The following is an 18,211-nucleotide window of genomic DNA, read 5'->3' as shown; positions in this document are numbered from 1 at the left end:
CCGGCACTCTATAGGGTCCTCCAAGCACTGCCAGGAGGGAGCCCTGAGCACTGAGCAGCCAGGAGTAAGCCCTGAGCTGCTGGCTGCAGGGGCGGGGAGAGAGAGAGAGGGAGAGAGGGGGGGGAGAGAAAGAGGGAGAGAGGGAACAAGAGAAAGAGAGAGGGAGAAAAGATGTGAGGGGAAAGAAAGGGAGAGGGAGAGGGGCCGGAGTGATAGCACAGCGGGTAGGGCGTTTGTCTTGCACGCAGCCGACCCGGGTTTGATCCCCGGCATCCCATATGGTCCCCCAAGCACTGCCAGGAGTAATTCCTGAGTGCAGAGCCAGGAGTAACCCCCTGAGCATCGCTGGGTGTGACCCAAAAAGAAAAAAAAAAAAACAAAGGGAGAGGGAGAGAGAGAGAAGGGGAAGAAGAGAGGGAGACAGGGAGAGAGGAGGAAGGGAGGGAGGGAGGGAGGGGGAGGAGGGAGGGAGAGGGAGAGAGCAAGCACGCACAGTCCTTTGCACTTGACTGTGTCATAGCACCACTATTAGGGAAAAGGAGCCCATGTCCATCGGGCAGGGAGGGCTGAGGAGGGCGAGTCAGGGGCGGGGCATCTGATTCCACTGGACACAAAGTAGTGAAGAGAAGAGTCAGGTAGCAGCCAGGAGCAAGTGAGGTCGTGCCTGGGTGCTCCAGAGACCCACAGACCAGGGTCCCGGGGACCGGAAATCACCCTCGAGACAGGCGGGCAGGAAAGGCTCAGCTGTGGGGGTGAGAGAAACAGCCAGCCCCGGGGGCGCCCCCAGCTGGCCAGCCCCGCAGGGTGCACCAGGGAACCCAGCGGCTCCGCATCTGCTGAGCCCCTTCCTTCATCAGCCCCTCCACGGGCCCACTGGGGAACCTGCGGTGGGGCTCTCTGGAGGCCCTCGGGAGTGGGTGCTTTCTGCCGTCCCTCAGGGCTCCTGGACGCGTCCGACCTGCTCTTGGCCATGGTTGGCGGGGCCTGGGGGGCCAGTGGTCTCAGCTAGTCACAGCAAGACTGAGCCCAGCACTTTTAATTAATTAATTAATTAATTAATTAATTTTTTGCCTTTTGGGTCACACCTGGCGATGCTCAGGGGTTACTCCCGGTTCATGCACTCAGGAATTACTCCTGGCGGTGCTCAGGGGACCCTATGGGATCCCGGGGACTGAACCCAGGTCGGCCACATGCAAGGCCTACCCGCTGTGCTATCGCTCTGGCTGGTCACTCGTCTTTTGGGGAGAGTAAAGCGCCAGCCTCAGGGGGGGGGGGCTTCCGCTCCCAAAGCAGCAGGATTCAGGGGCATGGGCAGGACAACTGTCCAGTCCCCACCCGCCGGTGGAGGGGGGACACAGGACCGGCAGGGGCGGGGAGGGGCTGCAGCTCACTCCACCCTCCGCCCTCTCGCTCTCTCCCCAGATCTACCTGTCCTGGAAGAGTGGGCCCGGGGAGGTAAAGCACTGGAAGGACATGATCGCCCGCCCCCGGCAGCCCGTGGCCCAGTGGCACCAGCTGAAGGCCTGAGTGGACGCGGCGGGAGGCCAGGGGAGGGGGCCGCGGGCCCAGGTCCCCTGTCACCACTTTATGCACAATGCCCGGCCTGGCCCCCCTGCCGTGGGGGAGGGGAGGGCCCTGCGTCAGGGCCCGGAAGCCGCTGGACCCCCGTGGTTTTTTTTTTTTAGGAAGCACCAGCCCCGCCCCCCCCAGGGCTCCAGCGCTGGGGGCGGGGCCCGCGGAGCCATTTCCTGCTTTGCCCCTTTCCCTCGGGACTTTGCCGATGCCAGGCGGGGCGCTCCCTCCAGAGGCCCGCCAGGGGGGTGCAGCCCCCCGTTTTCTTTAAGGTGGTGCCTGGAGTGGAAAGAAGCCACCCCCTGCCTAGCCTTCCCGCTGCCCCCACCTCCCCCACCAGGGCCAGGGGTGTAACCTGGGAGAAAAGGGGGACCGAGGCGTTTGGCCCCGGCCCAGCCCCGGGCACATCTGGGGGCAGGTTCAGGTGCCGGCTGGGCCCTGACCCCGGGGACATAGCATCCAGCCCGCTCCGGGCCCCGCGTCCTGTCCACTGTGCGTGTGTATTGGGGGAGGGGGGTACCACCTGCTTCCTGTCCCTTCGGGGTCTCCAGACGGGACACGGGGCTGCAGGCCTGGGGAGTCGGTGCCCAGAGACGGGGCGGGGTGTGTGGGGCAGCGGTGGCTGAGAACTGGGTGACACCGCGACCCCCACCCAGCCCTCTGCGTGCGCGCGCCGGCCCCCTGCCCCCGATGACCCCCCCAGCCATCCTGGCCAGTGATTTTGACCCTGGAACACGGTTCTGCACTCTCAAAGGCTCCACCAGGATTCGCCCGCCCCCTTCCTTCTCAGGGGTCCCAAGCCCCCACTCGCTCCCCTCCCCCTCCAGAGACCCCCCCCTCGGCCCACCCCAAGCGCAAATCCCAACCACATTGGCAATACTGTCCCACCGTCCGCGCCCCGGGCTGTGCCCACCTCTCTGCCCTCGTGCCTCCGTGTCATCGCCCTGGTGTGCTTTTCTGGTCTTCTGGCACCTTCCGCGCCCACCCGCCGCCTCGGGGCAGCCCCTGGGCCCCTGCCACACAGAGGATAATCCTCGTTTCAATTGTTAGAAGTTGTGAGGCCGCCCCAGCCACAAAATCGGGGTGGATCCGCTCTGGCGGCTGCAGAGGCTAGAGGGAGTCTGCCCCCGGGAGCGCAGGGCTTTCGGGGTGTGCCCTGGAAGGCCGCACAGGCCCACGCGGGTACCAGGTGACAGCCAGGGGTACCAGGTGACAGCCCCGGCCGGGGCTTGCGGGCGGCTCTGACATCCCCACACCTGCCGCCAGGTGGCGCCAGACCGCCGCCGGCTCCAAGGCCCGTGGCTGGGTTCCCTTCCCGACCCCCTGCGGGGGTCTGACAGCCAGAGGGGCAGACTGTGGACGGGGTCTCCGCTTGCAGAGCTCGGCCAAAGCAGAGGCTCTGGGGAACTATTTAAGTTCATGTAAACGGCTTCTCGAGCCTTCTGCCCTGTGCCGCAGGCGGGTCTCGATTTGGCCCAAAGCCAAGTTTTCTTAAATTGCTAAATAATCTCTCCCTCCCTCCCATTCTCTGCCTGTCTCTTCTCTGTGTCGCTCCCTCTGTCTCTCTCTATCTCTGTCTCCCTCTGTCTCTCTCCCTTCTCCCTCCCATCCTATCTGTCTCTCTCTCTCCCTCCCTCCCATTCTCTATCTCTGTCTCTGTCTCTCTCTCTTTCCCTCCCATTCTATCTCTGTCTCTCTGTCTCTCTCTCTCTTTCCCTCCCATTCTGTCTGTCTCTCTGTCTCTCCCTCTCTCTGTGTCTCTCTGTGTCTCCCTCCCTATTTCTTCCTCCCTCCCCCCTTCCCTCCCTCCCCCGCCCTCCCCCCCCAGGAACTGCATTCCAAATAGGCCAATCATTTCCTTAGAGTGAAGAATGCTCGTGTAAAGCAAACAGCCACCCACATTCCTTGTAAACCCACATTTTTCTCTCTAGTGTAGCTTTGCTTTAAGTGGGGGTCGACCCCCACCGGCCGGTCCCCTCTGCCGGGGCACCCAACTCTGGAGGCCGTGCGCAAGCGGGAGCGGGTGTAGACCTGTGCGCCTCCTTCCCGGCCCCGGATCCGCCCAGCTGCCCTGCGCGCCCCCGCCGCGAGCTGCCGCCGGTCCCGGTGGGGCCGGGGAGCGGGGGTCCTCCAGATCCCCAGCGCGCCCAGAACCGTTTTTTTTTTTTTTTCTGTACCGTGTGGGCGGGGCGGACACCGGCCATTGGCCCCACCCACGACGTTTGGAGCCAATCATTTTGCAGAGCGCATCTCCGGGGGCGTGTCTGCTCCCGGTCCTCCGCGCTCGCCCCGCGACTTGCGGCCCCGCACAGCCGGGATTCCCTGGAGCGGGCGGCCAAGTGGGGGGCCGAGGGGTCGGGCAGGCCGGTATGGGCGGGGTGGGGGGGCAGACGGGGCGGGGGCGGTCTAGGGCTCGAGGAGAAGAGAAAATTGGGGGAACTTGAGGGGTGGGGGAGGGCACCGGAGCCAACCAGCCCAGGGCCTTGGGCAAATCACCCACACTCCCGGGGCCTCAGTTTCCCCGTCTGTAAAATGATGGTAATAATGCTTCACCTACCTCATGGGGGAGGTTGCAAGGCCGCCGTCACCTGATGTGGGAGGGTCGAAGGAAGAGGATCTGGAGGTGCTACCTGCAAGCAAAGTATTATTACCGTTGTCTGCCAGGGAAAGCAAGCCCCCCTCCCCAAGCCCCAGCCGCCCCCCACCCCGCCTCCGGGGATAGCCGAGGCCTGCCTGCGCCCCTCTATCTCTTCTCCACTGTGTCCCCCCCATAAGCGTTGTCTGCCGTCTTTGTGGGCGCCCTAGATTTAGTAGTTCTGTTGTTCAGGTACCTTTCTTGTGACCACCGCCCCCCCCCCAACGTGACTGCTGTACAAACTCCACCCGCCCAGAACCCCTGAACCTGCCCACCGGCATTAGTCGCCTGGAAAGGGACAAGGAAAATAGCCACCAAAAAAAAAAAAAAACAATCAAACAAACAAAAACAGGGGTTTGGGGGTGTGCCCAGACCCCCCCCAGCCAGCCGAGGCCCCAGGGGTGGGGGTTGGTGGCCACTTGTTTGTACTGTGTTTGAGTCTTCTGAGCGCAAGTGTTTTCTAAAAAATAAAGCCCACTGTCACAAAAAAAGAAAAAAAAAAGTGAAGAGAAGCAAGGAGGTGGGGAACTACAAGCTGGGAGAAGATAAGGGGGAAGGAGCGAACGTAGCAACTTTCCAACACTTGCACCCGCTCAGCCAGCAGGAGCAACTCTGCAAAACCCTATTTTTTGTGGGGATGGGCCTTGCTTTTTGCGGCAAGGCCCGTTCTGATTAATAAAGGATCGTGAAAAAGTAGGGCCTTGGCTCTTTTCCTCCGTGGGTCCCAGCCCCGCCTCGCCCACCAGGCGGCGGGGGGAGGGGCCGGGCCGGGGAGCCGGGGTGGGTTCCTCCGGCTGTTCCCTAGGGATCTGGCTGCGCTGGTGCTAGGCCCCCTCTAAATGCCACCCCCCCCATTCGCACCCAGGACAAGGGGCAGCCTTGCTGGGAGTGTAGGGGGGTGGGGTGGGGTCCCTCTAGCCCCGCCAGGCTCACATCCCGAGGGCCCCCTCACCAGGTTAGAGGAACCCAGGGCAGACGCCCCTTGCCCCGCCCACGCCTTCCTGCCCTCTGCTGGGACCCCCGCCCCAGCCTGGCCTCCCCACCCCCTCCCGTACCCCAGACAGAAAAGCTGGACAGAGTTCTAGCCTCCTCCCCCCCCCCCGAATTAACAACCAGGACCTGGATTGGACCCTTGGCGGGCGCCTGTCCCAACAGGGGGCCCTAGAAATGAGGAGACCCTCCGACCCTCTTCCAAGCCACTGTGACCCCCCCGAGACAAGCCATTCCTTCTTAGACCTGTCACCTGTGTCCTCCGGCCACCAGAGCAATAACTGTCCCCCATCCTTCCCGTCCCGCCCCTCGCACCCAGGGGAACCAACGGGGACCCTGCGCACTCAGGGTCCTTCGGAAGGAAGGTGCTACTCTGTTACAGGCACATAAGGGATTCACACACACCCCCAGCGCCAAGAGTCCCCCCTCCCTGTCCCCCCACCCCCCTGTAGACTGCTGGGGGCAGAGGGGGGGCGCAGACCCCTGGCTTCCCAGGCCCCTTTAGCATCTGGCAAACCCAATTTAATGTCCCCGGGGGAAAAGTGATGCTCAGGGCTGCTGATCTCTGTGCCCCAAGCACCTCAGGGTCAGGTAAGTAGCCCCCACCCCCGAAACCCCACCTCGTCAAAGCTTCTGTTCGGGCTCTCTCTGGGAAACGGGGTCCAGAAACAGCCCGACGCCTGACCCCAGGGCTGAGTGAGGGAACCCCAGACTCAGAGCACCCTGGGGGACTTTGGCTCCTTCGCTGCCCTCGCCCTCTCTGCTGCCGCTGAGCGCTGGGCCCAGCCCACCCCCGCCGGGACCCTCTGCCCTCTGCTGCCCTCTGTCCCCCACACGCTGCCCCGGCTTCCCGCAAGGCCGTCGTGGCCTGCTGTCCTGGGACCCCGCCCCCCAAGGCACCCTTGCGCCCCCGGGGCTCTCCTCTCCGCCTGTACCCCTCGCCCCCCGCAGGTGCCCCACTCTGTCTGTGCGTCCTGTGCTGTGTCTCGTTTAGCCTGTGAGCCCCTCCCCGGGCAGGGCACCCCCCCCCCCCCGCCTCGTCTGAGCACGTGTCCTGTGTGGCACCCCGGGTGTGCTAATAAACGTCCATCCGCACTCAGAGATGCAGGTGTCTTCAGGGAACTTTGGGGCAGGGGGCGGAGCCAGGTCATGGGGAGGGGGGTGGGGCATGGCAGCCGGGGAGGGTGTCCCGGGCACCCCGCCCCCACCCCCGTCCCCCAGCCCCACCCCCCCTCTGCTGCCCAGAAGCTCCAAAAGAGGAGAGGGGGTGGGAGGGGACAAAATGAGGAGGGGGCTCCAGCCGCCCCCCTGCGCTGTGGCTTTGTGAAAGGACCAAGGGCAGCCCCCACCCCCATGTTCTTTGTTTTTTTCTTTTTGGGTCACACCCAGCGATGCTCAGGGGTTACTCCTGGCTTTTCACTCAGGAATTACTCCTGGCGGTGCTTGGGGGACCATATGGGATGCTGGGGATTGAACCCGGGTCGGCCACGTGCAAAGCAAACGCCCTACCTGCTGTGCTATCGCTCCAGCCCCCCACCCCCATGTTCTACGCCTTGGCCTGTCTGCCAGCCAGAACAGAGGGACCCCCTGAAGTTGGCGATCTAGCACTGGAGAGATTCTGAGGCTTGTCACCTTTTTTTTTTCCTTTTTGGGTCACACCCGGCGATGCTCAGGGGTTCCTCCTGGCTCATGCACTCAGGAATTACTCCTGGTGGTGCTCGGGGAACCCTATGGGATGCTGGGAATCGAACCCGGGTCGGCCGCATGCAAGGCAAAGCCTTCCCCGCTGTGCTGTCGCTCCAGCCCCTTCACACCCATTTTCAAGTGCATCTCTTCCCTCCCAGGCTCTTCCCGCTCTCTCTTCTTGCAGCCCCCACCCAAACTGCTCCCCATACTGACCTGTCCACTGCCTTTGACCTCTGACCTGAACCCCAGACACAAGCATGACTCTTCCCGGGATTTTTGCCGTTTCCCCCAAATGACTCCCTTTGGGCAATATGGGAACGGTAGGCCTGGCCCTTGTTACCAGTATCCCCCCCCCAAAGTCTACCCCAGGGCCAAGAGAGGACTCAGGGGGCACATGTCTTGCATACAGGAGGGGTTCCGTCTGGGTTCTTCACAGTTCCCTGAGCACTAAGCTGGGAGTAGCCCCTGAGCACCACCGGGTGTGGCCCAAACACCAAAAGCAGACCAAAACCAAAGCCATCACCTCCCTCTGCTCCCCTCCAAAGGTTGGGAGTTAGGTGAATGGTCACACAGGCAGTTAGGAGAAGGCCAGGACTCCAAAGACAGTGCTCCCGGAGCATCTACTGTCCAGCCGTCTCTGGCAGTAGGCCCCATGACACCCCGGTCTCCCCCACTTCCACCTGGAGGCAGGGATTCTCAATAGTACCCTCAGTCAGGCACCGGCCGGAGCTTCCCAGGAGGGGCCACAGGGGTCCTGGAGGGGGCGAGGGAGGGAGGCCCAGAGCCTGGATGGGGCCTCAGGGTGGCAGGAAGGGGCACCCGCCACCCCGCCCAGGCTCGGGCCGGGAGAGGAAGGGAAGCCAGGGCAAGCTTGAGCCCTCAGCACCCACCTGGGGCCGGGGAGGACGACACACGCCCAGCCAGGCGGACGACTGCGCTGTGGCCACCATGAGGCCCGGCTTCCTGTGAGCCCACAGCTGCCATCACAGCGCCCCGCGCCGCCTGGCCCCAAGGGCCACTGGGAGTGACCCCGAGTACCAGGCCGGGAGCACCAGCCTGAAACATGGGGTTCATCCCCCCCATAAAAGACTATTTCATGGGCTGGAGCGATAGCACAGCGGGGAGGGCATTTGCCTTGCACACGGCCGACCCGGGTTCGATTCCCAGCATCCCATAGGGAGGGATTACCCCGAGCACCGCCAGGGGTAATTCCTGAGTGCATGAGCCAGGAATAACCCCTAAGCATCACCGGGTGTGACCCAAAAAGAAAAAAAAACAAGACCATTTCAGGGTCCTGAGAGCTAGTGTGGGGACTAAAGCACTTGCCCTGCCCGAGGCTGACCCGGGTTTTATCCCCAGCACCCCGGATGGTGCCCCTGGATCTGTGAATCACTCCATGAGCTTCGCCAGGAGTGATTTCTGAATGCATAGCCAGGGGTGAACCCTGAGGGGGCTGCAGCAATAGCACAGCGGGGAGGGCGTTTGCCTTGCATGCGGTCCACCTAGGTTCGATTACCAGCATCCCATAGGGTCCCCTGAGCACCACCAGGAGTAATTAATTCCTGAGTGTAGAGCCAGGAGTAACCCCTGAGCATCACCAGGTGTGACCCAAAAAGAAGAAAAAAAAATGCTGGGTATGCTGTCATCTAGCTGCTGCCAAATAAAGAGATGACATTTTGGAGCTGGAGCGATAGCACAGCGGGTAGGGCGTTTGCCTTGCACGCGGCCGGCCCGGGTTCGATTTCAAGCATCCTATATGGTCCCCCGAGCACCTCCACGGGTAATTCCTGAGTGCATGAGCCAGGAATAACGCTTGTGCATCACCGGGTGTGACCAAAAAAAAAAAGACGTTTTAAAAAAAATTTATGGGGTTGGGGGGCTCTGGACAGATACTACAGTACGTAGGGCACTTGCCTCTTGCACACAGCCAACCCAAGTTTGGTCCCTGGCATCCTATCTGGCCCTCCGAGCGTGCTGGAAGTAATTCCTGAGTGCAGAGCCAGGAGGAACCCCTGAGCATCACCAGATGTGGCCCCAGGGGCAAAAAGAAAAAAAAAAAGAAAAGGGCGGAGGAGGAACAGCAGCACGTTAGGAGTGATGCCTGAGCACAGAGACAGGAGTAAGCCATGAGCACTGTTGAATGTGCCCCCTCCCCCCCATTTGTTTTTTTTTTCTTTTTGGGTCACACCCAGCGATGCTCAGGGGTTACTCCTGGCTTTGCGGATGCTCAGGGGTTACTCCTGGCTTTGCACTCAGGAATTACTCCTGGCAGAGCTTGGGGGACCATATGGGATGCCGGGGATCGAACCCGGGTCGGCCGCGTGCAAGGCAAATGCCCTACCCGCTGTGCTATCGCTCCGGCCCCTCCCCCCCCATTTGTTTTTAAGGGCAGTCTACTCAAGGCCAAGCCGGGGCCTCCTAACCCAGGCCTCAGCCAGCAGGCAGGCAGCGGAACCAGCCGGGCAGGGCCTGACCTTTTGGCCCTGCATGACATCAGTCCTGTTGCCATGGTGACGGAGGCTCGCAGGATCTTCCCCTGGGAGATGGGTCTTGAGACAAGTTTGACAATTTTCTTTTTAAATCTTTTTTTTTTTTCCCCTGAACCAGGAGCGGAGAAAGTACCACGCGATGAATAATAAGGATTCGGAGGAGGAGGAGAGAGGAGAGGGCAGGGCGGGGAGGTAGCTAGAGGAGGAAGCTGAGGGCCCAGGGGGAGGGGTCGGGAACGGGTCCCAGTGGAAGCAGAGAGGAAGGTCAGCGCAGCTGGAGGGAGATTCAAAAACAGCTCCCCGGGCGCCTGAGGATTAGGCTAGGAGAGAAACAGGAGGGGGTGGGGCTGGTGGAGGTGGTCGCCTGGAGCCTGCACCAGCGCTTGCTCTCCACGGGGGCCTGAGCGCTGGGCTGTGGCACCGCCAGGGCACCCCGGAGCAGAGGGCGGGACTACAGGACCCTGAGGCCCGGGGCCTGGGTGCTCCCAGGGCTTATAAATAAACAGGCATGTGGGAAGCACATTCTTTCTCCACGAAATATAATTTATGTTTACAGCCAGTTGAGTTGGTTTTTTGTTTTTTTTTTTTTGCTTTTCTTCTTCCTAAAGAAAACAGACAGTGCAGGGCCCCTGCCCCGGCCGTGTCCCTGAGTGGCCCCAGCCCGACCCCCTCTTCCGGTTATTGCTCAGACAGACGGGAACTCTCTGGCCCTGGGACTCGCAGAGCCGGGGTTGGGGGGGGAGGGAGCCCCCAGCACGCGGGCCGTGACGCTGCCCCTGGCCAGGGAGTGGAGGCACCGCGCCTCTCCGTGCCAGCCGCCCCGCCGGTGCCCATGTAAGGGAAAGGAGAGTGCAGGAGGTGGGAAGCGGCTGGGACGGCCGCCCGCCGCCCAGAGCAGAGGACAGGAGGCACTATGGCTTCTTTTCAAACTTGACAGCTGGAAGGCTCAGGCTGGCCGTGGGCAGGGAGTGCTCCGGGCAGGACTCCAGGCGCCGGCTGGGAGAAGGGAAGCGAAAAGCGGGCAGGGCGAGAGACCCCTGCCTTCCTGTGCCCCCTTGCCCGCTTCAGGTCTTAGGGGGACCTGGGGAGGGAGGTATGTGCTAAAGGCCCCGGAGGGCCAAGGGCAGCTGCGGTGTTAGGGCCGTCCGACCCCAGATCCCGGCCACCTCTCAACCCCCACCCAGAACCCATCGGGCTCCCCCCACCCCCCACCCCACGCAGGTACGCGGGTCACCTCCGTGGGAGGCTGGACGCGGGCATCTGCACCGGCAAAGGCAGGCTTAGGGGGACCCGGTTTCCCACTCGGGGCGGCGGGAGGCTGGTGGGGTCCCTGAGCATCCAGATTCAGGGGATGCTGCGGAGGACACTGGGGTACTCTGACCCTCCCGGAGCGAAGGGGTCTGCCGAGCTGGGGCTCCGTGCCGTGCCGTGCAGGCTGCCCCCCAATCTAGTTCGTCCTGGGGTGGAGGTGGGCGTCCCTCCCCCTCCACCACTCCCGGGCTGCCTTCCCGGGGTCCCCGCCCCGCGCGCCTCCCGGAGGAGCCCAAGTAATCAGTGGCCGCCGCCGCGCTCAGGTGCCCAGTCCCGGGGCGGCTTCCAGGGCGCGCAGGCTGCCGCCGGGGCCCCCCAGAGCCCGGGAACCGCCGCCCCCCAGGAGCAGGTCTTCCTCGTCGTCGTCGTCGAAGGCGCGGGCGGGGCGGCGGGGCGGCGGCCGGGCCGTGGGCTCGTCGCGCTCGGCCATGCGCTCGACGGCGCCCTCGCCCACGAGGAAGACGGTGTCGGCGACGCGCGGGGGCCCGGTGACGGGGTTGTGGTCGTAGGAGAAGACGCGCAGGGCGCGCAGCGGGTGCAGGTCGGGGAAGCCGCCCAGGCGGTTGCGGTCCAGGTCGAGGATGTGCAGGCGGCCCATGCGCAGCAGCGCGGGCGGGAACTCCTCGAAGCGGTTGCCGTAGAGCCAGAGGCCGCGCAGGCCCGTCATGCGCGGCAGCTCGGCGGGCAGCGCGCGCAGCCGGTTGTCGCCCATCTGCAGCGACTGCAGCGCCACCAGGCGCAGCAGCGGCCGCGGGAAGCGCCGCAGCAGGTTGCCCTCGATCCAGAGGCAGCGCAGGCTCTGCAGCTGCGCGAAGTCGGCGGGCAGCGCCAGCAGGCGGTTGCCGCCCAGGTAGAGGCGCGTGAGGCGCGGCAGGCGGCACAGGCCGTCGGGCAGGCGCTCGAGCTTGTTGAAGTCGAGCGCCAGGATGCGCAGCTCGCGCAGCTCCTCGATCTCCTCCGGCAGCTCGCGCAGCCCCGTGCCGCTCACGTAGAGCTTCTGCAGGCGGCTCAGCGCGCACACGGCGCCGGGCAGCCGCCGCAGCCGCCGCCCGCTCAGCTCCAGCTGCTGCTCGCCGCTGCGCAGCTGCTCCTCCGCATCCGACGGCAGCTCGTCCGGCGTGGACTCGGCGATGCCCATGGTCACGGGCCCCGGCCGGGGCCGCCGGCGCCCGGCATCGCCCTGCCCTGGCCGCCCCCGGGGCTCCCCGACGGGGCCGAGGCCGCGCCGGCCCCGGGGCCCCCCGCCCCGGCCGGTCCCGGCGCCGGGAGGGGGGCCGTGCCGCGCCGGGAGGAGGCGCCCGCTCGGAGCCCCGCCGCCGCGCGCCGCGCCCGGCCGCCCGCCCTGCGGCCTCCCCCGCTCCCTCCGCCGGAGGCCGACTGACTCCGCTGGGCGCTGACTTCGCCGCTTAGCGACCCGTCGCCCTGGCAACCCCCGACGCGCGCGCGGCTGCCAATGAGGCGGAGGGAGGGCGGGGCGGGGCGGGGCCGCGGGGCCACCCTCGCGGGGTCCCTGCGCCCCGGCGCGTCCCCCGCGCCCGCGCAGCGACCCGCCCCGGGGCCGCGCGGGCGGGGGCACTCGCGCTCGGCTGGCCGCCGGGGCCCACCCGGACCCGACGTCCAGCGCCCGCGACCCCTCCAGCTGCGCCCCGGTGCACTCCAGACTGGCGGGTCCCAGAGGGGGCCGAGGGGCCGAAGGCCGGCCGGCGCGCGCCCCGGGACACTGGGGCACGGGACTCACGCGGAGACGGAGAGGCGCGGTCACTGGCGGTCATGCGTGTCCAGCGGTCTGCCACCGGCGGCCACTTTAGCAGAGTGACTCGGAGCACTGTTGCTTTGGGGCCCTTCCCCGGGGCTCGCGCGGAGCCGGGCTCCTCCTTCCTCTCCTCCCCCAGCGGCCGCGTTGCCCGGCGCCTTCCCGCACCCCACACCCCATCTCCCGCCCGGCCCCTCCACCGAGGCTCCGAAGTCTGTGTGAGGCTGCGGGGGGCCGGGGAGGAGGACACGCGAGCGCCTCTGCGCGCCCCGGGGTGCCCACCGGTTCCGGAACGCTTCCTCTTGCGCGTGCTCCCACCCGAAGCCGGGGCCCCCCCGCCTCCCCGCCTCGCGTTCCGAGCCCTCCTGGCAGAAACACTCGCTTTGCTAGATTGCCATGTGCCCGGCATCATGCAAAGAGCATTGCGTTGAATCCTTGCCACGCGCCTACGAGCTAGGGACGTCTCCAGAAGCCCGCGGCCTTGAGCTGGGCGGCCGGGCTGATGAGCAGCTGAGATCTGCAACCGGTGGGTCTGACTCTCCAGTCAGTGCTCCTCGCCCGGTTCCACTCCGGGACACAGGAAAGACCTTGGTCAGACTATGGTCGCATCTCTGGCTGTGACCTTGTTCCCTGCGCTGCCTGGAACTCTCCTCGGGACACATCCTTAATCCCAAAGGGGGATCGGGAAGTGGGGGGACATGACCCCCGGAGGGATGAGCCATCATAATATCAGGTCACATGGGGCGAAGCGGTTCCTCCAGCCCGTCCTTGAAGTTGGATTATGGGACAGTTCCCTGGCCCCTCTGCGGGCGGGGAGGGAGGTCTGCACGAAGGCGGGACGAGGGACAGCTCTACCTGGGCACCCCAGACCCTCCCCCGCCCCGCCCCGCCCCCTTCCCTCGCCCTGTAACCTGATCTCCTTCCCACCGGGTCCCGCACAGGTGAACCTTGTTAAGGCTTTTGAACACGGAGGCAAACTTTGCCTCCAGCGACAAAGCCTGCTTCCTCTGGGTTCCGACAAATGTCAACTTCCCTGTAGAGTTTCGGCGCTGGCAGAGTCCCGGGGGGGCCTCCCGCAGCCAATCCCCGGCGCCCAGCGGCCACCGTGGCCCTGACCTCTACCGATGGCTTGGATGTGCCAGTTATTGCTTTGCAGAGAAACAAAATTGCTTCGCGTGTACTTCGGGTTGTTGTTGTTTTTTTTTTCTTTCCCACTCCTGGCGTCCTTTGCAATATCTGTGTGTGTGTGTGTGTGTGTGTGTGTGTGTGTGTGTGTGTGTGTTATGGGGAAAGACAGAGCAGTTGAAGTTGTAGCGGGCACGGGGTGTCAGAGGCGGGCAGCCCAAGGGTCAGGCATTGCTCTGATCCCTAGACCCCTTGGTCCTGGGTAAGAGGGTCCTGGAGCATTCTGAACGCCCCCCCCCCCCAAGCCCCCTGGCAGAGGAGATACAAACTCCTTTCTGACCTCAGGACACCCACCCCCGCCCCAACTCCGTCCCTTCCACTCATTTGGGAGGACTTCCTGGAAGAGGTGCGTCCTCTAAGACCCCAAAGTCAGCGGGACTGTGGAGAACAGGGTGAGCCTCCCCCCCAGGCCGCCCTCCCGCCGTGCCCCCGCCCCCACCCCAGCAGTTTTCCCAGGGAACAGTCGCTGTGGAGGAGGAAGCCCAGTCCCCCCCGCCCCACCCCACCCCCCCGCACCACCTGCTCGAGCTGTACTCCAGCACCACGCAGCCCTCCCGGGCTGGCAGGGGCTGGGTGGGGGGGCGGGGGGAGTGGCGTCGCTCCGCGGCCCCGCCCACCCCGCGACCCCGGCCAGGCTAGGGGGGAGTGTCCCCCCGGGGGGCCGCTCGGGGTGCGCCCGAGCAAGCCCGCTTCCTCCTCCTCCTCCTCCTCCTCCTCCTCCTCCTCCTCCTCGGAGTCTTTCTCTCTCGCTCTGGGTAGATCCTGTACCTCTGCCTCCCACCGTGCCCCTCGCAGTGGGGAAAGGTAAAATGTGCTGGCGTTCCGGGCCCACGCAGGCTGGCAGCGGGGCAATCGTGCTCGATGAATCACACTGGCACGGCAGGCGCCCGGGCCTTGTCGAGGCTGCACTAATGAATTAGCTGCACCTCAGCACGGGGCCGCTCCGCCTTTCCCCACGCCGCCCGGCCGGCAGGAAACGGAGCTCGGCGGCCCGCGGGGAGCCGCCAAGGAGAGGGCCCCCCCACCTGCGGCACCGGGCGGGACCCCGAGCCCAGCCAGCCCAGGGCCCTTCGGGTCCCCAGAAACAGCCTCCGGACTCCAGCGCGCGCCCTGCACCCCGCCCACCGCCACCCCAAGCCCTGCTGCTCCCGATGGCTTTTGAAATGCAGAATCTCCGCCGTTAACCACCCCGGTGCCCAGCAGCTGGCTCGACAATTGTTCACCCCAGGTCGCCCTTGCTTCACATCTTTTTGCTTCTAAATAAACAAAAGGAAACAGAAGTCTCAGTCTCCCCCCTTCAGCCGCCTCCTGCGTCCCGCGGACACCTGCGCACACACACACACACACACACACACACACACACACACACACACACACACACACACACTGCCCATCCAGGTCCCCTGCGGTTCCCACACCCTCCCCACCCCAGGCTAGGATCCCCGTTGGCAGCTGAGCCCTCCTCAAGAATGTGAGCACTGGGGCCGGAGCGATAGCACAGCAGGTAGGGCGTTTGCCTTGCACGCGGCCAACCCGGGTTCGATCCCCGGCATCCCATATGGTCCCCCAAGCACCACCAGGAGTAATTTCTGAGTGCAAAGCCAGGAGTAACCCCTGAGCATCGCTGGGTGTGACCCAAAAAGCAAAAAAAAAAAAAAAAAAGAATGTGAGTACTGGGGGGGGCCAGAGAAATAGCCCAATGGGTGGGGTGCTTGCCTGGCCCGTGGCCAACTCAGGTTTGGTCCCAGCATCCTACATGATCCCTCCAGCATGGCCAGGATTCCTGAGTGCAGAGCCAGGAGCAACCCCTGAGCACTGCTGGGTGTGGCCCCAAAACAAAACAGAATTGTGAGCACAGTGGGTTCTTGGAAGGCAAGATGCCGTTCCCTGGAGAGCCGGCGATGTGGGGGGGAGGTAGAGGGGGGACAGGCGCTACCAGGGGCTGTTTGTTACTGGTCAGCCAGAAGGTATGGGAGGGCCGGAGCAATAGCGCAGCGGGTATTCACCTTGCATGTGGCCGACACGGGTTCGATCCCCGATCCTCGTCATCCCATATGCTCCCCCAAGCACCTAGGAGTAATTACTGAGTGCAGAGCCAGGAGTAATTCCTGAGCATCACCAGGTGTGACCCCAAACCCCCCCCCCAAAAAAAATAAAAACAAGTGGGGGAGGGGAACTAGGGCAGATTAAGGGGCTGCAGAGCCTGGCTCGAACCCTCCCCGTACCACATACGGCCTCCTGACCCCCACTCGGGAGGACTCCTGAGCACAGAGCCAGGAGTGAGCCCTGAGCACCGTCGGGTACGGGCCCAAACACAACAAGGAGAAGAGCGGAAGGTCGGGAACCTCCCCCAGTGGGAGAAAGTCACGAAAGCAGGCGCTCCCCCAACTTGCAGCAATTCCAGCCGGGCTGTGGTTTCCGGGGGTGGGGGGGCTCGTCCCACCCCTCATCTGATAAAGGACGACGACAATCCAGGGCCCTCGCTGACCCGCACTCCAGAACTGAATCTGGACCCCCAGAGAGACAGCCATTAGTCAGCATTTACGACAGCCGGAGCAGCAGGACCGCGGGGAAGGCGCTAGCCTTGCACGTGACTGACCCAGGTTTGGTCCCCGGCACCCCCTAGGGTTCCCTGAGCACCACCTGGAGTGATCCCTGAGTGCAGAGCCCCTGAGCGTCATGGGGTGTGGCCCAAAAACAAAACCAAAACAAAACCATAAGCATTTCACCCCAGTGTCTGGGCCCCGAGCTGGGGCACGAATGTCACAGGCACAGACGGAGCCAAGCCCCCTCCTTAGGAGGGAGACAGGCGGGTGTAGAGCACGAGGCCCCGCGAGTGGCGTGGGGAAGACGAGGAAGAACCAGGGGCTCAGGCACCCGCCTTCCTGCCTCCGAGGCCAGTGTAACTGACAGGACAGGTTGAAGCTTCTGGTGGCCGCAGAGAGAGAACATAGTTTCCTCTCTCTGGCCTGCGAAAGGGCGGCCACGATCCATCTGATTACCATGCATTGGCGCAAATCATTTATTTATTTATTTATTTATTTCTCTATCTATTTATTTATTTATTATTTTTATTATTTTTTAATTTTTTAAATTTTGCTTTTTGGGTCACACCCGGCAATGCTCAGAGGTTACTCCTGGCTCATGGACTCAGGAATTACCCTGGCGGTGCTCCGGGGTACCCTATGGGATGCTGGGAATCGAACCTGGGTCGGCCGCGTGCAAGGCAAACACCCTCCCGGCTGTGCTATCGCCCCAGCATGCAAATAATTGTTTTGAGGGGGGAGCTGAAGGCTTTTCAGATCTGCCTTCTGAGCTGCTCTCCAGTGACCAACACTGAGTGGGGGAGGGAAGGCCTGTGTGGGGGAGGGGGGACAGTCCCAGGACTGTGTCCCGGGGGCCTCCTGGGCAGGTTGGCATCTGTGTGAGGACCGGAAGGAACCGAGGCGCCCGCCTCTCAGACAGACGTTGGAGGAAGCGTGCCCGGCAGAAGGGCCGGCAGGGGTGTGCTGGGGCGGCCCCAGAACAGCCAGGAGGGGTGGGTGGCAACAGAGGGAGTGGGGGGGGCAGGGGGAGGCTCTTGCTTCGCCTGCGGAGGAGGCAGTGACACGCCCTCACTCGTTTATGCCTTTATGGGTTTAGGTCCTGGGCCACACTAGGCCAGGCTCAAGGCCCTGCTCCTGGTTCTGCGCTCAGGGGTCACTCTGGGAGGCGCCCAGGGGGACCACCTGGGGCTCGGGGACCTCACTGGGGTTAGTGCATGCAAGGCAAGTGCCTTCCCCGTTGTACTATGGCTCCAGGCCCTCGCCTGACTCACTTACCAAGTGCATTCGGCCACAGCTGCAAGAAGTGGGGTGTGCGTGTGTGTGCGTGTGCATGCGTGCATGTGTGTGTGTGTGTGTGTGTGTGTATGTGTATGTGTGTAAGGAAGGAATCCCCACCCCTCTTCCTTTCTGGTGGGAGTGTGGGGTGCCAGGACTGGAACTCGGGGCTCTACCACTGAACTTTCTCCCTGGCCCTGTTCCTCTCTCCTCTTCACCCTCTAAGAGCACCCAAAGGGGTCTCATCACTGCCCTTTCCCCCACGGGCCGCCTTTTTTATAGACTCAGAGAGGTGGAGTAGGGCACCGGAGCAATAGTACAATGCACAGGGCACTTGCCTTGCAAGCCGTCAGCCTGAGTTTGATCCCCAGCATCCCTTATGGTCCCCCAAGCATCACCAGGAGTGATTCCTGGGTACCGAGTCGAGTAACCCCTGAGCACTGCCAGGTGTGGCCTGAGGGGGGTAGAGGGAGAGAGAGAGAGGGAATGAGAGAGAGAGGGGAGAGAGAGAGAGAGAGAGGAAAGAGAGAGGAAGAGGAAGAGAGAGAGAAGGAAAAAAGGAGAGAGGGAGAGAGAAAGGGAGAGAAAGAGAGGGAGAGAGAAGGAGGGAGGGATGGAGGGAGAGAGGGAAGGAGAGAGGGAGGGAGATGGAGTATTTTTTTTTTTTGGTTTTTGGGTCACACCTGGCGGTGCACAGGGGTTACTCCTGGCTCTGCACTCAGGAATTACTCCTGGCGGTGCTCGGGGGACCCTATGGGATGCTGGGATT

General features: G+C 63.7%; 2 protein-coding genes across 8 annotated transcripts in view; one reads left to right on the top strand and one right to left on the bottom strand.

Moving 5' to 3' along the window:
* The window catches only part of SYT7 (synaptotagmin 7), a 58,071-nt gene extending 53,168 nt beyond the window's left edge, over positions 1-4,903 (top strand). For all 7 annotated transcript variants that reach the window (XM_055142955.1, XM_055142950.1, XM_055142954.1 and 4 more), the window contains one exon: positions 1,423-4,903. In XM_055142955.1, coding sequence (XP_054998930.1) covers positions 1,423-1,527 — 105 coding nt within the window. In that variant the 3' untranslated portion in view covers positions 1,528-4,903. The remainder of the gene's footprint in view (positions 1-1,422) is intronic.
* Positions 4,904-10,808: 5,905 nt separating this feature from the next.
* On the bottom strand, positions 10,809-11,821 carry LRRC10B (leucine rich repeat containing 10B). Its single transcript, XM_004620830.2, has one exon. It carries the CDS (start codon positions 11,819-11,821, stop codon positions 10,943-10,945), a length of 879 nt encoding a protein of 292 aa, XP_004620887.2. The 3' UTR covers positions 10,809-10,942.
* Between the last annotated feature and the right edge of the window lie 6,390 nt (positions 11,822-18,211).

The sequence above is a fragment of the Sorex araneus genome, chromosome 6, assembly GCF_027595985.1.
Source record: "Sorex araneus isolate mSorAra2 chromosome 6, mSorAra2.pri, whole genome shotgun sequence".
In the NCBI taxonomy this organism is placed as follows: domain Eukaryota; kingdom Metazoa; phylum Chordata; class Mammalia; order Eulipotyphla; family Soricidae; genus Sorex; species Sorex araneus.
This window is presented reverse-complemented; position numbering and strand designations above follow the sequence as displayed.

Excerpts from the sequence above, each read along its gene's own strand:
- LRRC10B (XM_004620830.2), bottom strand. The coding sequence starts at position 11,821 with ATGGGCATCGCCGAGTCCACGCCGGACGAGCTGCCGTCGGATGCGGAG.